General features: G+C 38.3%; 1 protein-coding gene across 1 annotated transcript in view; it reads right to left on the reverse strand.

Annotated features, from left to right (window-relative positions):
• kcnh1a (potassium voltage-gated channel, subfamily H (eag-related), member 1a) overlaps positions 1-15,252 on the reverse strand; it is a 253,217-nt gene that overhangs the window by 216,859 nt on the left and 21,106 nt on the right. Inside the window, exons 2-3 of the mRNA XM_069931204.1 lie at positions 7,176-7,299; positions 1,614-1,720 (exon numbers count right to left, since the gene is read on the reverse strand). Coding sequence (XP_069787305.1) covers positions 1,614-1,720; positions 7,176-7,299 — 231 coding nt within the window. The remainder of the gene's footprint in view (positions 1-1,613; positions 1,721-7,175; positions 7,300-15,252) is intronic.

Genomic DNA, 15,252 nt, shown 5'->3' on the forward strand with positions numbered 1-15,252 from the left:
TCTGGTAAATAAAATGTTTTTACTGCAAAAGAGTTATCCTGTATTTGTGCTAGAAATAAACTGGCACAATTGGGCATTGACTTCATTGGTACTTTGCTCCATACAGATTTAATTTCCATCACCAGGTATTTTTAGCATATTGGTGAGCGTATATTGACAGAATTCCTCACTGTACTCCTTGAAAGTACTACAGAAGAACCATTGAGTTTCAATTATATTAACAAGTGTAATTAATTAAGAATTCTAAAAACAAATGAAAACAGCTTGAAAAGGTAACACAAGGGCTGCTTTACTGTTTTTGAACAATAAGAAAACAAGATGAAGAAAGAAGGTAATTTTTTTAAAAAGAAAACACAAGTAGCTGCATCATAACACCTTTTGGTTGAGGAGTCAGGCAGAAAGATAACTTTTCTACTTTTAGTGGTGTCATCTTCAGTATTTTCTGTGTTAGATTCATATTATCACTTATTCACTTGATTTTTCAGAATTGAGCACATTTCCTGTGAACACGATATTATTCTGTTAAAAATGATTGACTAATGTTATACTCAGAAATCATTATACCTATAACACATTTGATATTTGGCTTAATCAGGTTAAAAAAAAATTCATTTGAAAGAAGGATACTAAAACAGTCATGATTTTGGTGCAATTTAAATTAAATACCTAATTCTTAATTATCTCACAAGTCTCATCCAAATTCCTATTAAAACTAAATCTACAGTAAAATTCATATTTAGTTTATTGTCACATGCAGTGATAATTTTTGTTTTGTAAGCAGTCTGGCTGAACATCTCATACATAATACAATAAATAAGACATAGTACAGAATTAGAGAAGAGAGAGATCTATGGTAAAGTTCATTCAGAGGTCTAACAACGGTAGGAAAGAAACCGTCCTTGAATTTGGTGGTGTGTGATCTTATACTTGTCAATCTTCTTCCTGACAGAAGGTGGATGAAGGGAGTGTGGCAAGAGTGAGATGAGTCTTTTTACATGTTGTCTGCTTTTCTAAGGCAACTGGAATCATAAATGGAGTAGATGGAGGGGAGGGGGATTCATGTGATGTCTTGAACCACATTTGCAACCCTCTTCAGTTTCTTGGGATCTTGGAAGAAGCTACACAGTGATGCATCCTGACAGTGGTGCATTTGTAGAAGTTATGGGATGAAGGTGACATGCCAAACTTCCTCAGGCCTCTGGTGTGCATTTTTGACTGTTGTGTTGACATGGGTGGACCAGGAATTCAAAGGTGTCTACGATATCCACATCAGCACTCTTGATGCAAACCAGGTAGTGAACCCCTCCTGGAATTATATAACCAGATCCTTGGCCTTGCTAACAATGAGGGAGAGGTTGCTCGCTTAGCACCAAGCCACAGTCCCTCTATCTCCCTTCTACACTCTGACTCATCATTGTTAGGGTTCCTGCCTACAAATTCAATTGGAGCAGTATTTGGGTAAATCATGGGTGTACACAGCCGTGCAGGGCCCTGGAGTTTAGGAAGAGGTGCTGTCACCAATCCTCACTGATTGCAGCCTGTAGGATAGGAAGCTGCGGATCCAATTGCAGAGGGGTAATTTGAAACATTCAAAATAAAATTATTTTACTCACTGTTCTTTTTATACATGAGGATTTCAAACGAGTTGATCTCATAGTTTTCAAATGTCTGTTGTACCTTGTCGGTTGTTTCTTTGTCAGTTAATTCCCCAAACATGAAGCTATGATAATAAATCAAAACTTAAATTAAAATTATTGGTTCAAATGAGTTGCTGTAGAATATAACAACATATTAATTTCATCTTAACACTTACATCATTTTATTTTTAATTTTTAATTTAGACATCCAGCACGGTAACAGGCCATTTCGGCCCACTAGTCCATGCCACCCAATTATGCTTCACCCCCAGCACGGACATGTGGGCCAAAATGCCCTGTTACCATGCTGCATGTCTAAATTAAAACATTTAAATTAAAAGGTTGGCCACCCCTGACTTACATCTTTCAGTTCAGTTCTGATTTCCTTGTTTGTTTTCTCCTGTGCTCATATTGAAGACTCTGTGTAACCTAATATTGAACTCCACAGTACAAAAAAAAATCCAAATTCAATAGCTGTGCTCTTCCAAATATTCTGATCTTCCTGGTATGTTTTAGCACTAAACTGTCTAAATCTATAGGGTAATCTGCAAAAGTCATCGCTGCCTAAAAAAGGCTACTGGGAGTACCATTAGATATTGGTGGTGAAAGCACTGGCAAGTTCTACACTTCAAAAATCTACTGACGTGTCTGCTTGACCTATTGTCCAAAAACTAATTGGTGGACCACTGATAATCAACCATCTTCAGGAAAGAAGAAACAGAATAAAGTAATTGTGAGCATTATTCCATCATTTTTTCATTTTGTAGAATTTTCTATTCAGATTTCCAATTGAAGCTATGTTTCTTAGAAACCCTTTGAGTGCAATTTATTTAAAGAAGGATTCCAGCATACTGGGACTTTTTTTTTAAATAACAATCAAAATTAGAATAAAATTCCTGCATTAATTACTTTTGATTTTAGTTTAATCAAAATGTTTAATCAAAGTGTCATTCTTTTGTAGCTGATGTACCTCTTGGAAAATTCATGGGATATTCCCTGAGCATTAAAGTCAATCTATAAATGAAACCTGCTATTCTGGTAACTGCAAAGCCTCCCTCATATGTTTTTCATTTTCAAAAGTCAAGACTACAGTATCCACTCTATGTAAGTTACATAGACTAGGGCTGGAAAATGCGTGTAGGTGTCATGGAGCAGAATCAGCCTGTATCCATTTGACATATTGTCCAGCCAAAATCTGGACAGCAAGCTTACTGACATGATTTCAGTGATCAGCCAACATTTCCTGATTTGTTACTCATCTTTAATCCACAATAATGAGGTCTAATTTGGGGATTAGCCAGCATCAGTTGAAAAAAATAGTTAATGCTGGCTACCTCGGTTACGAGCCCAGAGGACCCCAAAACCCAGCGGCAATAGACATTCACCAAGACAAGTATTTATTTAAACAAAAGTTGTTTTTAATTACCTTTAAACATGAAAACAGAATCAAATTTTAACTTATTTCTATACTTAACCCAAATTAACCCCCTTCTAATTCTAAGCACACATGTATGTAAATTTAAGAAAAGTTCTTTGGTTCACAGTTCAATCTCACTTCTCTTCCTTCTCTGGATGCAGGCAATTCTTATACCGTGCACAGAATTTAACATGTATAAAGTTCACCAGGCTTTGGTGCTCGAAAGGTAAATGTTTATCGCTCAGGAAGGTTCTTGTAGGGTTTGCAGAGAGAGATTTGTTGTTTCAGAATTTCCACAACTGAGGTACCATCATTAGTCACCTCAATGTCTCGCTGATTAAACTTGCCCCATCAGGGTTTTCCAGATGGTAACCTCTTTCTTCAGACTACTACAAAGTTCCTTTCTGTTCCTCTTATTCCAAGAGAAACATCAGTCTGATAGCACTTCCAGCCATCCACTGCTCTGGAACGTTCTGTTTCCAACCAGCTCTTCCTGGCTTGCACTGTTCAGCTCCTTTCAGTGTCAGACACACAAGCTGAGAGAGCTTATTGAGATTGGTCTCACCTCTCTCTCTCTCTCTCTCTCCAACTGAGACTACCAGGAAGCCCATGTGACTCTCTCACTTGCAAAAACCCCCACCTTCTTCAGCAAACAACAGGAATTCTCCTCTCTTGGTCAAGCTGTTGTCTTAGATAAACAAAACCCAGGAGTGACCTTTCTGTGAGCACACTGTAGGTACTTGCAGCCAGTTTGTCTCCTCCAAAACAATGGCTATTCATTTCATGCCGTCATTTCAATTAGCACCGACTTGTGAAATATGCATAAAAGTCTCCAAAGATCCTGCAATGTTATGAATGTGAATTGTTCAGTCTTTCAAATAAGATCTGTTTTAAAATCTGTGTATGTATGTAACCTACTCTAAATCTTACCAAAGTCTCCCATATTTATCCATTACACCTCTATATTTCCATCTCTTAAAGAGAAATTGCTGTACAACTGCAATAGGTGATAGAAGTTGTTCCAAAGGTTTTGCTAGCTGGCTGGAATCCTGTTTAACTAGGCACCCCAATTTTCAGAAACATATTTAGGAAGCCTTGATTGACATTGTAGAAAATAGGAAGGAAGCCCATCTGCAGTCTACTCCACCAGTAGTGATCAGTCCTCCGCTAGCTGGAATACCACTAAATGGAGAGCATTGGGTATGATTTGCAAACTACTGTATAAAGACTGGGAGGAATGCACAAGGCACTAGGGAAAATGTTTAAGGCTGATTAGATAATATTTCTACATTTATTATGATTGGTTCTTTAATTATACTTCATAACACTATTTGGTTTTGTATTAATTGAAGTCAAGGGGGTACTGCGATGACAAGCAATAGAGGATGGGTAAGGTGTGAAATGTGATGGTGTAGTGATTTTTTTATATGTTGGCAATATTCTTCCAGCAAAGATGGTATTTAATGGTCATCTCTGATTGTCTTCTTGGGAAGCTACCTTCTTCAGCATTGTAATCTTAAACTAAGTACAAGATATACAAGAGTGAGAACATCAATCCAGTCAGAAAGGAGGAAAACAAATATACTTCAAAAGCAATATTCTATGATATTTGGAAGGCAAGTTGCAGGTGTTGGTATTCATGCAACTTGCTTTCCCTTGCCCTAATTTGATGTAGAGGTTATATGTTTAGCAAATGCAGTCAAAGGATTTCCAGAAGTTAATTTTATTGATTGTACTTCAGTATATACCACCAAGGGAATTGTTTACTAGTGCTGTTGTGAAGGGTTTAAACTAATATGGCAGAAGCATGGCAATCCATGCCAAAGACAGAGGGGACCAAGTTGGAAAAGTGAAAAGGTAAGAGTGGAGTACAGAAAATACAAAAGATTATTAGATTCGAAGAGGACAAATTAGTGTAAGGGCACTTTTTAAAAATTGTATTTACCACATGGCAGAAGCAGATTCTGGCCATTGAAACCCATGCCACCCAGTTACACCCAATTAACCTACAACCATGTACATTCTGGAGGGTGAGAAGAAACCAGAGCACTCAGGGAAAACCCACGCAGGTTGCAGGAAGAAGGTACAAGTTCCTTACAGACAGCGCCGGATTCGAACCAGGGTCACTGGTGCTGTAATAACATTGTGTTAACTACTACACCAACCATGCCAACCTTCATTTAAATGCCTATAGTATTCAAAAGAAGGTTAGTTAATGCGGCACAAACCAGTGCAAAGGTTACAAATTAGTTGCCTTTACAGAAACTTAGTTACAGGGTCAAAATTACTGGGAATTAAATATCCAAAGATAAGGTAAATCAGAAGAAAAAGAGGGAAGATAAGGGAGGTGGGGTAGCACTCTTAATTAAGAATGAGATTAGGGTGTCAGTGAATGTTCACTCCATTTAGATAGAGATTAGGAATGGTAAAGAGAGAAAAAAGACACTGGTGGAAGTTGGCCACTAAATAATATTACAGTGACACAATAAATTGACAAATATCTAATGCATGTTAGGACTTTTAACTTGTTGGGCATATCAAATTGATTGAGGCAGTCTTGAGGAGCACCTCACAGAATGCACCCATGCTCTCTTGAACAACTGTTATTGAACCTATAAGAGAGCATGCCATCTTAGATCGTGTGCAATATGACAGGTAAAATTGATGATCTTTTTGCTATACTCGCCCTGCCACATTGAGAAAGAAATAGTGGGATATCTGGATAGGAAGTGTTCCATCAGACAGATGCAGCACAGATTCAGGAAGGGGAAGTTAAGTCTGACAAATTTATTGGCATTCTTTGAGGATATAACAAGCACAGTGGACAAAAAGGAACAAGTAGATGTCGTGTACTTAGATTTCTAGGTGCTGCATAAAAGACTGCATACATGGTAATGGAGTTGGGTATAATGTATTAATATAGATAGAGGATTACTTAACCAATAGCAGGCAGAGAGTTGGGCTAAATGGGTTTCTCTAGTTGGCAATCAATACTGAGCAGAATGCACAGGGATTGGTGCTGAGTTCACAATTGTTCACAATATAGATTTATAGTTTGGAAGAGAGGGCCAAGTGTAGTGTATCTACGTTTGGTGATGGCACTAAATTGAGTGGAAAAGCAAATTGTGCAGAGCAGGCAGAGAGTCTGCAGAGAGATAGGTTTCTTGAGTGGGCAAGGGTATGGCAGATGGAGTACAATGTTGGTAAATGCGAGATCGTCCAATTTGGAAGGAAAATAGAAGATCAGATTGTTATTTAAATGGTGAAAGATTGCATCATGCTGTTGCACAGAGGGGCTTGGGAATGCTTGTGCAAGGATCACAACTAGTTTGCTTGCAGGTCTGACAGATAATCATGAAGGCAAATTGCTAGGGGGAGGGGGTTGAATTTATGGGTAAGGCGTTTCTTCTGTGACTGTACAGGGTACTGGTGAGGCTGCACCTGGAGTGTTGAGGGCAGTTATGGTATCCTTACTTGAGAAAAGATACACTGGCTTGGAACCAGTGTAGAGGAGATTACTGGGTTGATTCCACAGATCTGCATTTCACAAAGGATATCTTTTGAAAATTTATGCTTTACTGGATATTTGAAGTCAGGACAGCTTGCTTATTACTTATTATATGGGATGATTATACAGAAGCCTGGAAGGTCCAGTAGGATACATTTTATCTCATCTAAATAATAATTGCTGCCAGGAAACATTAAAAAGAACATTGCCAGCAGGAACTCAGAGAACAAGGACATTTGGCAACAAGTGGTTGAACTTTATAAATCGGGATTTAAAGCATTAATGACAAAATTTCCTTAAAACAAAGGTGAATGTGCTTAATTAATAGCAAGGCCATTATTGATGTTAACAGATTATATCTGTCTTCAGCTGACTGTGTTACAAAAGGACTAGTGCAGCTAACATCTTTATATCTTGTGGGTTTTTTAAAAAAAAACATGGAATAAAGGCACTTTTACTCTCAATATCACTGATTAAATCTACAATAAGTGCCAAATATTAATCCAAAATTTGTTCTTAAAAAAAAATCATATCATTCCATATAGATTAGTATGATATGTTGGTATACATTTTATTTTGAGAATTTTAAAAAAGTCATCACATCGTTTAATACCTGCAAGTGCTACTCTTCTGCATAACTTCTGCTCGATGATATCCAGATAATTTGCAGAATCCATCGTTGCTGTACACAATTGGCCAGTCCACTATCTGGGCATTCCCAAGTACAAAATTTGTGTCTGTAAAAAAATATTTTTTTTTTTAAATTGTCATTTTGACAGGCTATCACATCTCTTTAATATTATATTGCATCATGTCTTCGCCCAATAAATAAAAAAGATTAAAATTAATAAGAATAAAATAATAGGTAAAAAGTACACATTTAAAATTGTAAATGTTCCCTGAAGTAACAAATAAACCTTCGGTGAAGATGGGAGTAAATATTCAGCCATCAGAGTGCCTTGGTCGTGCTATAAACGTGCAACTGTTGGAATAAAAGTTGTATAAAACATCAGTGGCATCGCACAGGATGAAGAGCTGCTTGATGCCACTCACCGCTGGAGTGACTCTCTTAAAGTGTCTCCTTATCCCTGCTTATTAAGTATGGAGGGGGAGGAACCTGCAGTTGCAGCATCAGTTAAATGTTTTCAAAGAATGTGACGGAAAAGTTTAAGGTTTATACATTCATGCAAATGGAGTTTGTTACATGTAAGTACATTATAGTATTTTTGTCTTTTGTCTTTTAAACTTATTCTTAATGCAGGTGTATTAGTTAGGCATTGTAAGAGCAAGTCTCAAGCAACTGGAAAATTCACTTATCCAGTATCTACTAATTCCCATTGGCGACTGTATTAAGGGTGATTGATAGATAATAACTATTTATGCCAGTTGAAGAGCTGAGATAAAGTACTCACGCCTGTAAATTAGAATCAGGTTTTAGGCTTGGTTAGGGAACACTCCTACACAACCTGGCTAGTAGAGATTTGGAATTTTCTTCAGCAAATAACCATTACTTTTAAATCTGAAACTGAAAGAAGACTTTTAATCGTTAAAGGTATTAAATGATATTTGAAGAGTTGGGTTCACAGTGCATGATCACAGATCAACCATAATCCCATTGAAAGATGCAAAAGGCTCAATGGGCTTAATAATCAATTTCTATTCCAGCATCCCCGTGGTCCTACAAATCTTTAAATACAAGAAAATAAATCGATAAAGTTGTCAAAACATTGCTTTCTAAGATTTATGGATAAGATGTTCAAATAAAAAATCTAAATAATAATACGCCAGGTTTTGTAGTAGCTGGACATCTTATGTCACCTGCCATTAGTTATATTGTACCTGCAACCTTCTGCTCAAAACCGTTTTGCTGATTAAGGTGTCATAAATGGAACTGATAACGGTGTAGTGAAGGAAGCAAAACATCGCAACTAAAGGTACCTAGCTCCTTAACAAAGAAAACTTGAGATGCAAACAACAGAAAGACTAAGAAGGTGATTGAATTAAAGCGGGTGAATACAATATCAAATCAGGCATAGAAAGATAAATAGAAATAAATATTGAATTCATAAAGCAAAAGTGGAAAAAAATTACAATTTAAGATTTTTTATTTTTTAAATCTATTCTTTCTTTCTCTTTGGCTTGGCTTTGCGGACGAAGATTAATGGAGGGGTAATGCCCATGTCAGCTGCAGGCTCGTTTTGTGGCTGACAAGTCCGATGCGGGACAGGCAGACAAGGTTGCAGCGGTTGCAAGGGAAAATTGGTGGGTTGGGGTTGGGTGTTGGGTTTTTCCTCCTTTGTCTTTTGTCAGTGAGGTGGGCTCTGCGGTCTTCTTCAAAGGAGGTTGCTGCCCGCCGAACTGTGAGGCACCAAGATGCACGGTTTGAGGCGAGATCAGCCCACTGGCGGTGGTCGATGTGGCAGGCACCAAGAGATTTTTTTAGGCAGTCCTTGTACCTCTTCTTTGGTGCACCTCTGTCTCGGTGGCCAGTGGAGAACTCGCCATATAACACGATCTTGGGAAGGCGATGGTCCTCCATTCTGGAGACGTGACCCACCCAGCGCAGTTGGATCTTCAGCAGCGTGGATTCGATGCTGTCGGCCTCTGCCATCTCGAGTACTTCGATGTTGGTGATGAAGTCGCTCCAATGAATGTTGAGAATGGAGCGGAGACAACGCTGGTGGAAGCGTTCTAGGAGCCGTAGGTGATGCCAGTAGAGGACCCATGATTCGGAGCCGAACAGGAGTGTGGGTATGACAACGGCTCTGTATACGCTTATCTTTGTGAGGTTTTTCAGTTGGTTGTTTTTCCAGACTCTTTTGTGTAGTCTTCCAAAGGCGCTATTTGCCTTGGCGAGTCTGTTGTCTATCTCGTTGTCGATCCTTGCATCTGATGAAATGGTGCAGCCGAGATAGGTAAACTAGTTGACCGTTTTGAGTTTTGTGTGCCCGATGGAGATGTGGGGGGGCTGGTAGTCATGGTGGGGAGCTGGCTGATGGAGGACCTCAGTTTTCTTCAGGCTGACTTCCAGGCCAAACATTTTGGCAGTTTCCGCAAAATAGGACGTCAAGCGCTGAAGAGCTGGCTCTGAATGGGCAACTAAAGCGGCATCATCTGCAAAGAGTAGTTCACGGACAAGTTGCTCTTGTGTCTTGGTGTGAGCTTGCAGGCGCCTCAGATTGAAGAGACTGCCATCCGAGCAGTACCGGATGTAAACAGCGTCTTCATTGTTGAGGTCTTTCATGGCTTGTTTCAGCATCATGCTGAAGAAGATTGAAAAGAGGGTTGGTACGAGAACGCAGCCTTACTTCACGCCATTGTTAATGGAGAAGGGTTCAGAGAGCTTATTGCTGTATCTGACCCGACCTTGTTGGTTTTCGTGCAGTTGGATAACCATGTTGAGGAACTTTGGGGGGCATCCGAGGCGCTCTAGTATTTGCCAAAGCCCTTTCCTACTCATGGTGTGGAAGGCTTTGGTGAGGTCAACAAAGGTGATGTAGAGTCCTTTTCTTGGAGCTGTCTGAGGGCAAAGACTATGTCAGTAGTTCCTCTGTTTGCGCGAAAGCCGCACTGTGATTTTGGGAGAACATTTTCAGCGACACTAGGTATTATTCTATTAAGGAGATTCCTAGCGAAGATTTTGCCTGCAATGGAGAGCAGCGTGATTCCCCTGTAGTTTGAGCAGTCTGATTTCTCGCCTTTGTTTTTGTACAGGGTGATGATGATGGCATCACGAAGGTCCTGAGGCAGCTTTCCTTGGTCCCAGCAGAGCTTGAAAAACTCAAGCAGTTTGGCATGCAGAGTTTTGCCGCCAGCCTTCCAGACCTCTGGGGGGGATTCCATCCATACCTGCTGCTTTGCCACTTTTCAGTTGTTCAGTTGCCTTATATGTCTCTTCCCGGGTGAGGACCTCATCCAGCTCTAGCCTTAAGGGCTGTTGAGGGAGCTGGAGCAGGGCGGATTCTTGGACTGAGCGGTTGGCACTGAAAAGAGATTGGAAGTGTTCTGACCATCAGTTGAGGATGGAGATCTTGTCACTGAGGAGGACTTTGCTGTCTGAGCTGCGCAGCAGGCTTTGGACTTGGGGTGAGGGGCCATACACAGCCTTTAGAGCCTCGTAAAAACCCCTGAAGTCGCCAATGTCTATAAATCTATAATAAACAATTTAAAACCTGAAGAAATTAAATTCCACACTTAATAAAGTTCAGAGTTAGATATGTTGATTAGCAGATATCAAAACATAGCCACACAGTTTAAATAGTTTGCAATACTTCACCTAAATATCTGTTCCAAGTTATTTGATATCTCCTACACAAAACAGACTACATTCAATGCATGTCAACTGTGAGGCCAAAAGTCAAATACAGTCGAGTGGGGAAACTCAAAGTAATTTTGGACACTGGCATCAAACTGTACAAACATTTCTCATCTGAAGTTGCTATACTATTTACAGGTAACCAATAGCCCCTTTTCCACTGTCACCCTGTCCCAGGAATTAACTGGGAATTTACTGGGACATGGTCTAATGGAAAAGGAACACTGTCCGAACGCCGACATCATTTCACACTGGGGATTAACTGCCTCTACCCCTACTCGCATCTTTGGTGTCTGCTCATGCCGGCATGCTGATAAAAATAGTGGAAAACGGACAGCAGAAAGTCACCCATTTCTGGTTGAAGGTAGAATACTCTGATCCCCGGGGATGAGTGTATTCAGTGGAAAAGCAATTAGTGTCCCATTTAAGGGTGGCCCAGTGGAAAAGGGACAAAGGGCTTCCTATCTCAGAACACTGCACAGCCAATTAACTGGAATGTCAGTGGAAAAGGGGCTCATGATAAGTGTTTCTCTCTTATTTGATAACAATGCTAAAGTAATGATAAATATGTACAAATCATTCCCGTATTTAAGTCATCTTCACATTCTGCACTGGGAAGATATCAGAATCAAGGAGAGGAGCAGATATCATGGTTTTACATTATTTCCAATATTAAAAAAAACTTGAACTCAATTTGTCATTAAAATATAGAGGAATGTTGAGTATGTACCATTTCATGCAATACTTAGTTGAGTGCTTTTAACTCTGACAGAGGCTTAATATAAGTGGAAAAGAACTGAATTAATATCAAAATTTATATTAACATACACATTGACAGGTTAATACAAGTATATATGTATAAAAATATTGTATTAAATGTTTTGCCTCCTCACATCTTAAGATCATCTCAAAATCCATCTGATACAGTACATCATATCATGTTTGTTAAATTAGACAGACAATTTACATAAGATACTTAATCTCGATTTGATAACATCTGTTAAAGAAGGGATGTTAGACAGGAAACTCAGAAAGTTTATTAGTTTTAGTCCAAATTGTTTTATTCATGTAAACAGGCTTTCACACCCTTGGTTAGAGAAGCAGTTAGCCCAATGCTGTTTCAGCACTAGCGAACGGGACCAGGGTTCGATCCAGTTTCCACTGGGCCACCATTAACTGGGGCACTAATTGCTTTTCCACTGAATACACTCATCCCCGGGGATCAGAGTATTCTACCTTCAACTGGAAATGGACGACTTTCTGCTGTCCGTTTTCCACTATTTTTATCAGCATGCTGGCATGAGCAGACGCCAAAGATGCGAGTAGGGGTAGAGGCAGTTAATCCCCAGTGTGAAATGATGTCGGCGTTCGGACAGTGTTCCTTTTCCATTAGACCATGTCCCAGTAAATTCCCAGTTAATTCCTGGGACAGGGTGACAGTGGAAAAGGGGCTATTGGTTACCTGTAAATAGTATAGCAACTTCAGAAGAGGAATGTTTGTACAGTTTGATGCCAGTGTCCAAAATTACTTTGAGTTTCCCCACTCGACTGTATTTGACTTTTGGCCTCACAGTTGACATGCATTGAATGTAGTCTGTTTTGTGTAGGAGATATCAAATAACTTGGAACAGATATTTAGGTGAAGTATTGCAAACTATTTAAACTGTGTGGCTATGTTTTGATATCTGCAAATCAACATATCTAACTCTGAACTTTATTAAGTGTGGAATTTAATTTCTTCAGGTTTTAAATTGTTTATTATAGATTTAAAAAATAAAAAATCTTAAATTGTAATTTTTTTCCATTTTTGCTTTATGAATTCAATATTTATTTCTATTTATCTTTCTATGCTTGATTTGATATTGTATTCACCTGCTTTAATTCAATCACCTTCTTAGTCTTTCTGTTGTTTGCATCTCAAGTTTTCTTTGTTAAGGAGCTAGGTACCTTTAGTTGCGATGTTTTGCTTCCTTCACTACACCGTTATCAGTTCCACTTATGACACCTTAATCAGCAAAACTGTTTTGAGCAGAAGGTTGCAGGAACAATATAACTAATGGCAGGTGGCATAAGATGTCCATAAGGAGTTAATATGTTCTCCCCGTATTTGCATGGGTTTTCCCCGAGGTCTCCAGTTTCCTCCCACCATTCAAAACATACTGGATTTTGTACGTGAATTGATGTGATTGGGTTTCATGGGTTCGTGGGTCAGACGGGCTTGTTACCATTCTGTATGTCTAAAATTTAAAATTAATATTTAAATATGATCTGAAATATATATTTGCCTCATTAAAATATCATTTACATCATTGATAAATGTTCTGTCACTTTGCATACACAATCGTGTAGAAAGGGAACTTTTACTGAACATCTAAAGCACTACTTTCCACTCATCTAGACTAGCTGTAGTCTTCAGATGTTGCCATCTATTTGGTAAAAAAAATAGATTTTTGTTATTTAAAGTCATTCAGTGCTTTTTGCTTGGCAAACTAAAAGAAACAGCATGAATCCACCATGTTCTGATAAATATTACACCAGAAAAAACCCTGAAAAAAATCCAACAGCTTTCTGAGCAATAAAACCATCATTAGTAATCCTGCTAAATGAGGGAACAAACTCTTAACATGACACCTAATTGGAAAAGAACATTAGATTTCTTTTAAAATTAATTGAATTTTCATACTCCACAGAATGACATGAATTTTATACATTTAAGTAATCCATAATCAAATTTCTCAATTGCTTATCATCTCCCTACAATATATGCATTTTAAATCATATTCATGCAAGCTGTAAACAAATACAAAAAGCTTCCAGAAAAGGTAAGTGATCTTAATTAACCTGACTATTTTAAAGTGCAGTTCCACCTGCTATCCTCTCTTCATCTGACACCCACCATTAGGTTAGAGTTGCAACTGCTTGATTAATTTCCATGATACTTTACTGTTTTACAGGAATGCCTGCAGCACCCTCTAGAGTCTCAAAGATCTGAGTGAACTGAGAAAGCAATTTCATATCTTCTAAACAAATCAGATTAATGTATTGTGAAATGAGCAGATATGTCAAGCAGTGGGGGTGAGATGGCAATGTCAAATAAAAGGAAAAGTAAAGAGAACGACAAAATTGCATTAAATGTAAATGAAGAAAGGGGCTTTTTTTTTAAAAAAAATCAAAACATTGAGTCAATCAAACAGAAAAGAAAAACAATAATTTTGGAATGCTTAATTTAATCACACTAAGTCAATGCAATTTTATGAAGGTAAATCACCTTTGGAAAAAAATGTGCTTGAGTTCTATGAGGATGTAAAAAGGAGAGTTAATAAAGGGAACCTGTAGATGTCGTTTATTTAGATTTCCAAAAGGAATTGACAATGTGACAATCAAAAGGCTGGTGCATAAATTATGAGATCATGATATTGGAGAATGTATGTTTGGATGGACTGAAAACTGCCCATCTCATAGCAAATAGAGGGTTGGAGTAAATGAGTCCCGTTCACATTGAAAGGATGTAAGTAGTGGAGTGACCAGGCATCAGATCTTGATTCTCGATTATTTGCTCTTTATGTTTATAACCTAGAGGAGGGAATGAAATGTAAAGTCTCCAAGTTTGGCAATAACATAAAAATAGTGGAAAATTAATGAGGATATTGTGACTGTGAAACAGGATAGGGATAGATTTGGCATTACAAAGAGGATGGAGTTTAAAAATAGAGAGATTTTATTACAGTTATACACGGTGAGGACGAGGCCACTCCTGAAACAGGGTAAATACTGAGATCTTTTCATTAGTGGGAAAGTCCCAAATGAGGGGTCATAGTCACAAGAAAAAAAGGATGTTTATTTAACAAGGAGGTATGCAGGAATTTCTTTTTATAGAGGATAGCAAATCTCTACCACAGGGATTATGGAGGATAAATACTTTTAATCAAATATTTGAGAAGGAGATTGGTAACTATTTGAATGATTGGGGAATTGAGGGCTATGGGGAATTGACAGAAGAGAGGAATTGGGGCCAGAGTAGAAGAATAATCATGACAGAACAGGTTTGAGAGATCAAATAGCCTTCAACTACTTTCTCAGGTTCAATTAAAATCTCAAGGTTTAAGACGTGTGGTTCTTAATTTTCAGTGTTATGAGCCCAGAGGACCCCAAAACCCAGCAGCAACAGAAATTCACCAAGACAAATCGTTACTTAAACAAAAGTTGTTTTTAATTATTTTTAAACATGAAAAAAGAATCAAACTTTAACTTATTACTATTAACTTAACCCCTTTCTAATTCTAAGTGCACGTGTATATAATTTGTATGTAACTTCAGAAATGTTCTTCGATTCACAGCCCAATCTCACTTCTCAGTTCACTGGTTGCAGGCAATT

Source organism: Narcine bancroftii, chromosome 4, assembly GCF_036971445.1.
Source record: "Narcine bancroftii isolate sNarBan1 chromosome 4, sNarBan1.hap1, whole genome shotgun sequence".
NCBI lineage: Eukaryota > Metazoa > Chordata > Chondrichthyes > Torpediniformes > Narcinidae > Narcine > Narcine bancroftii.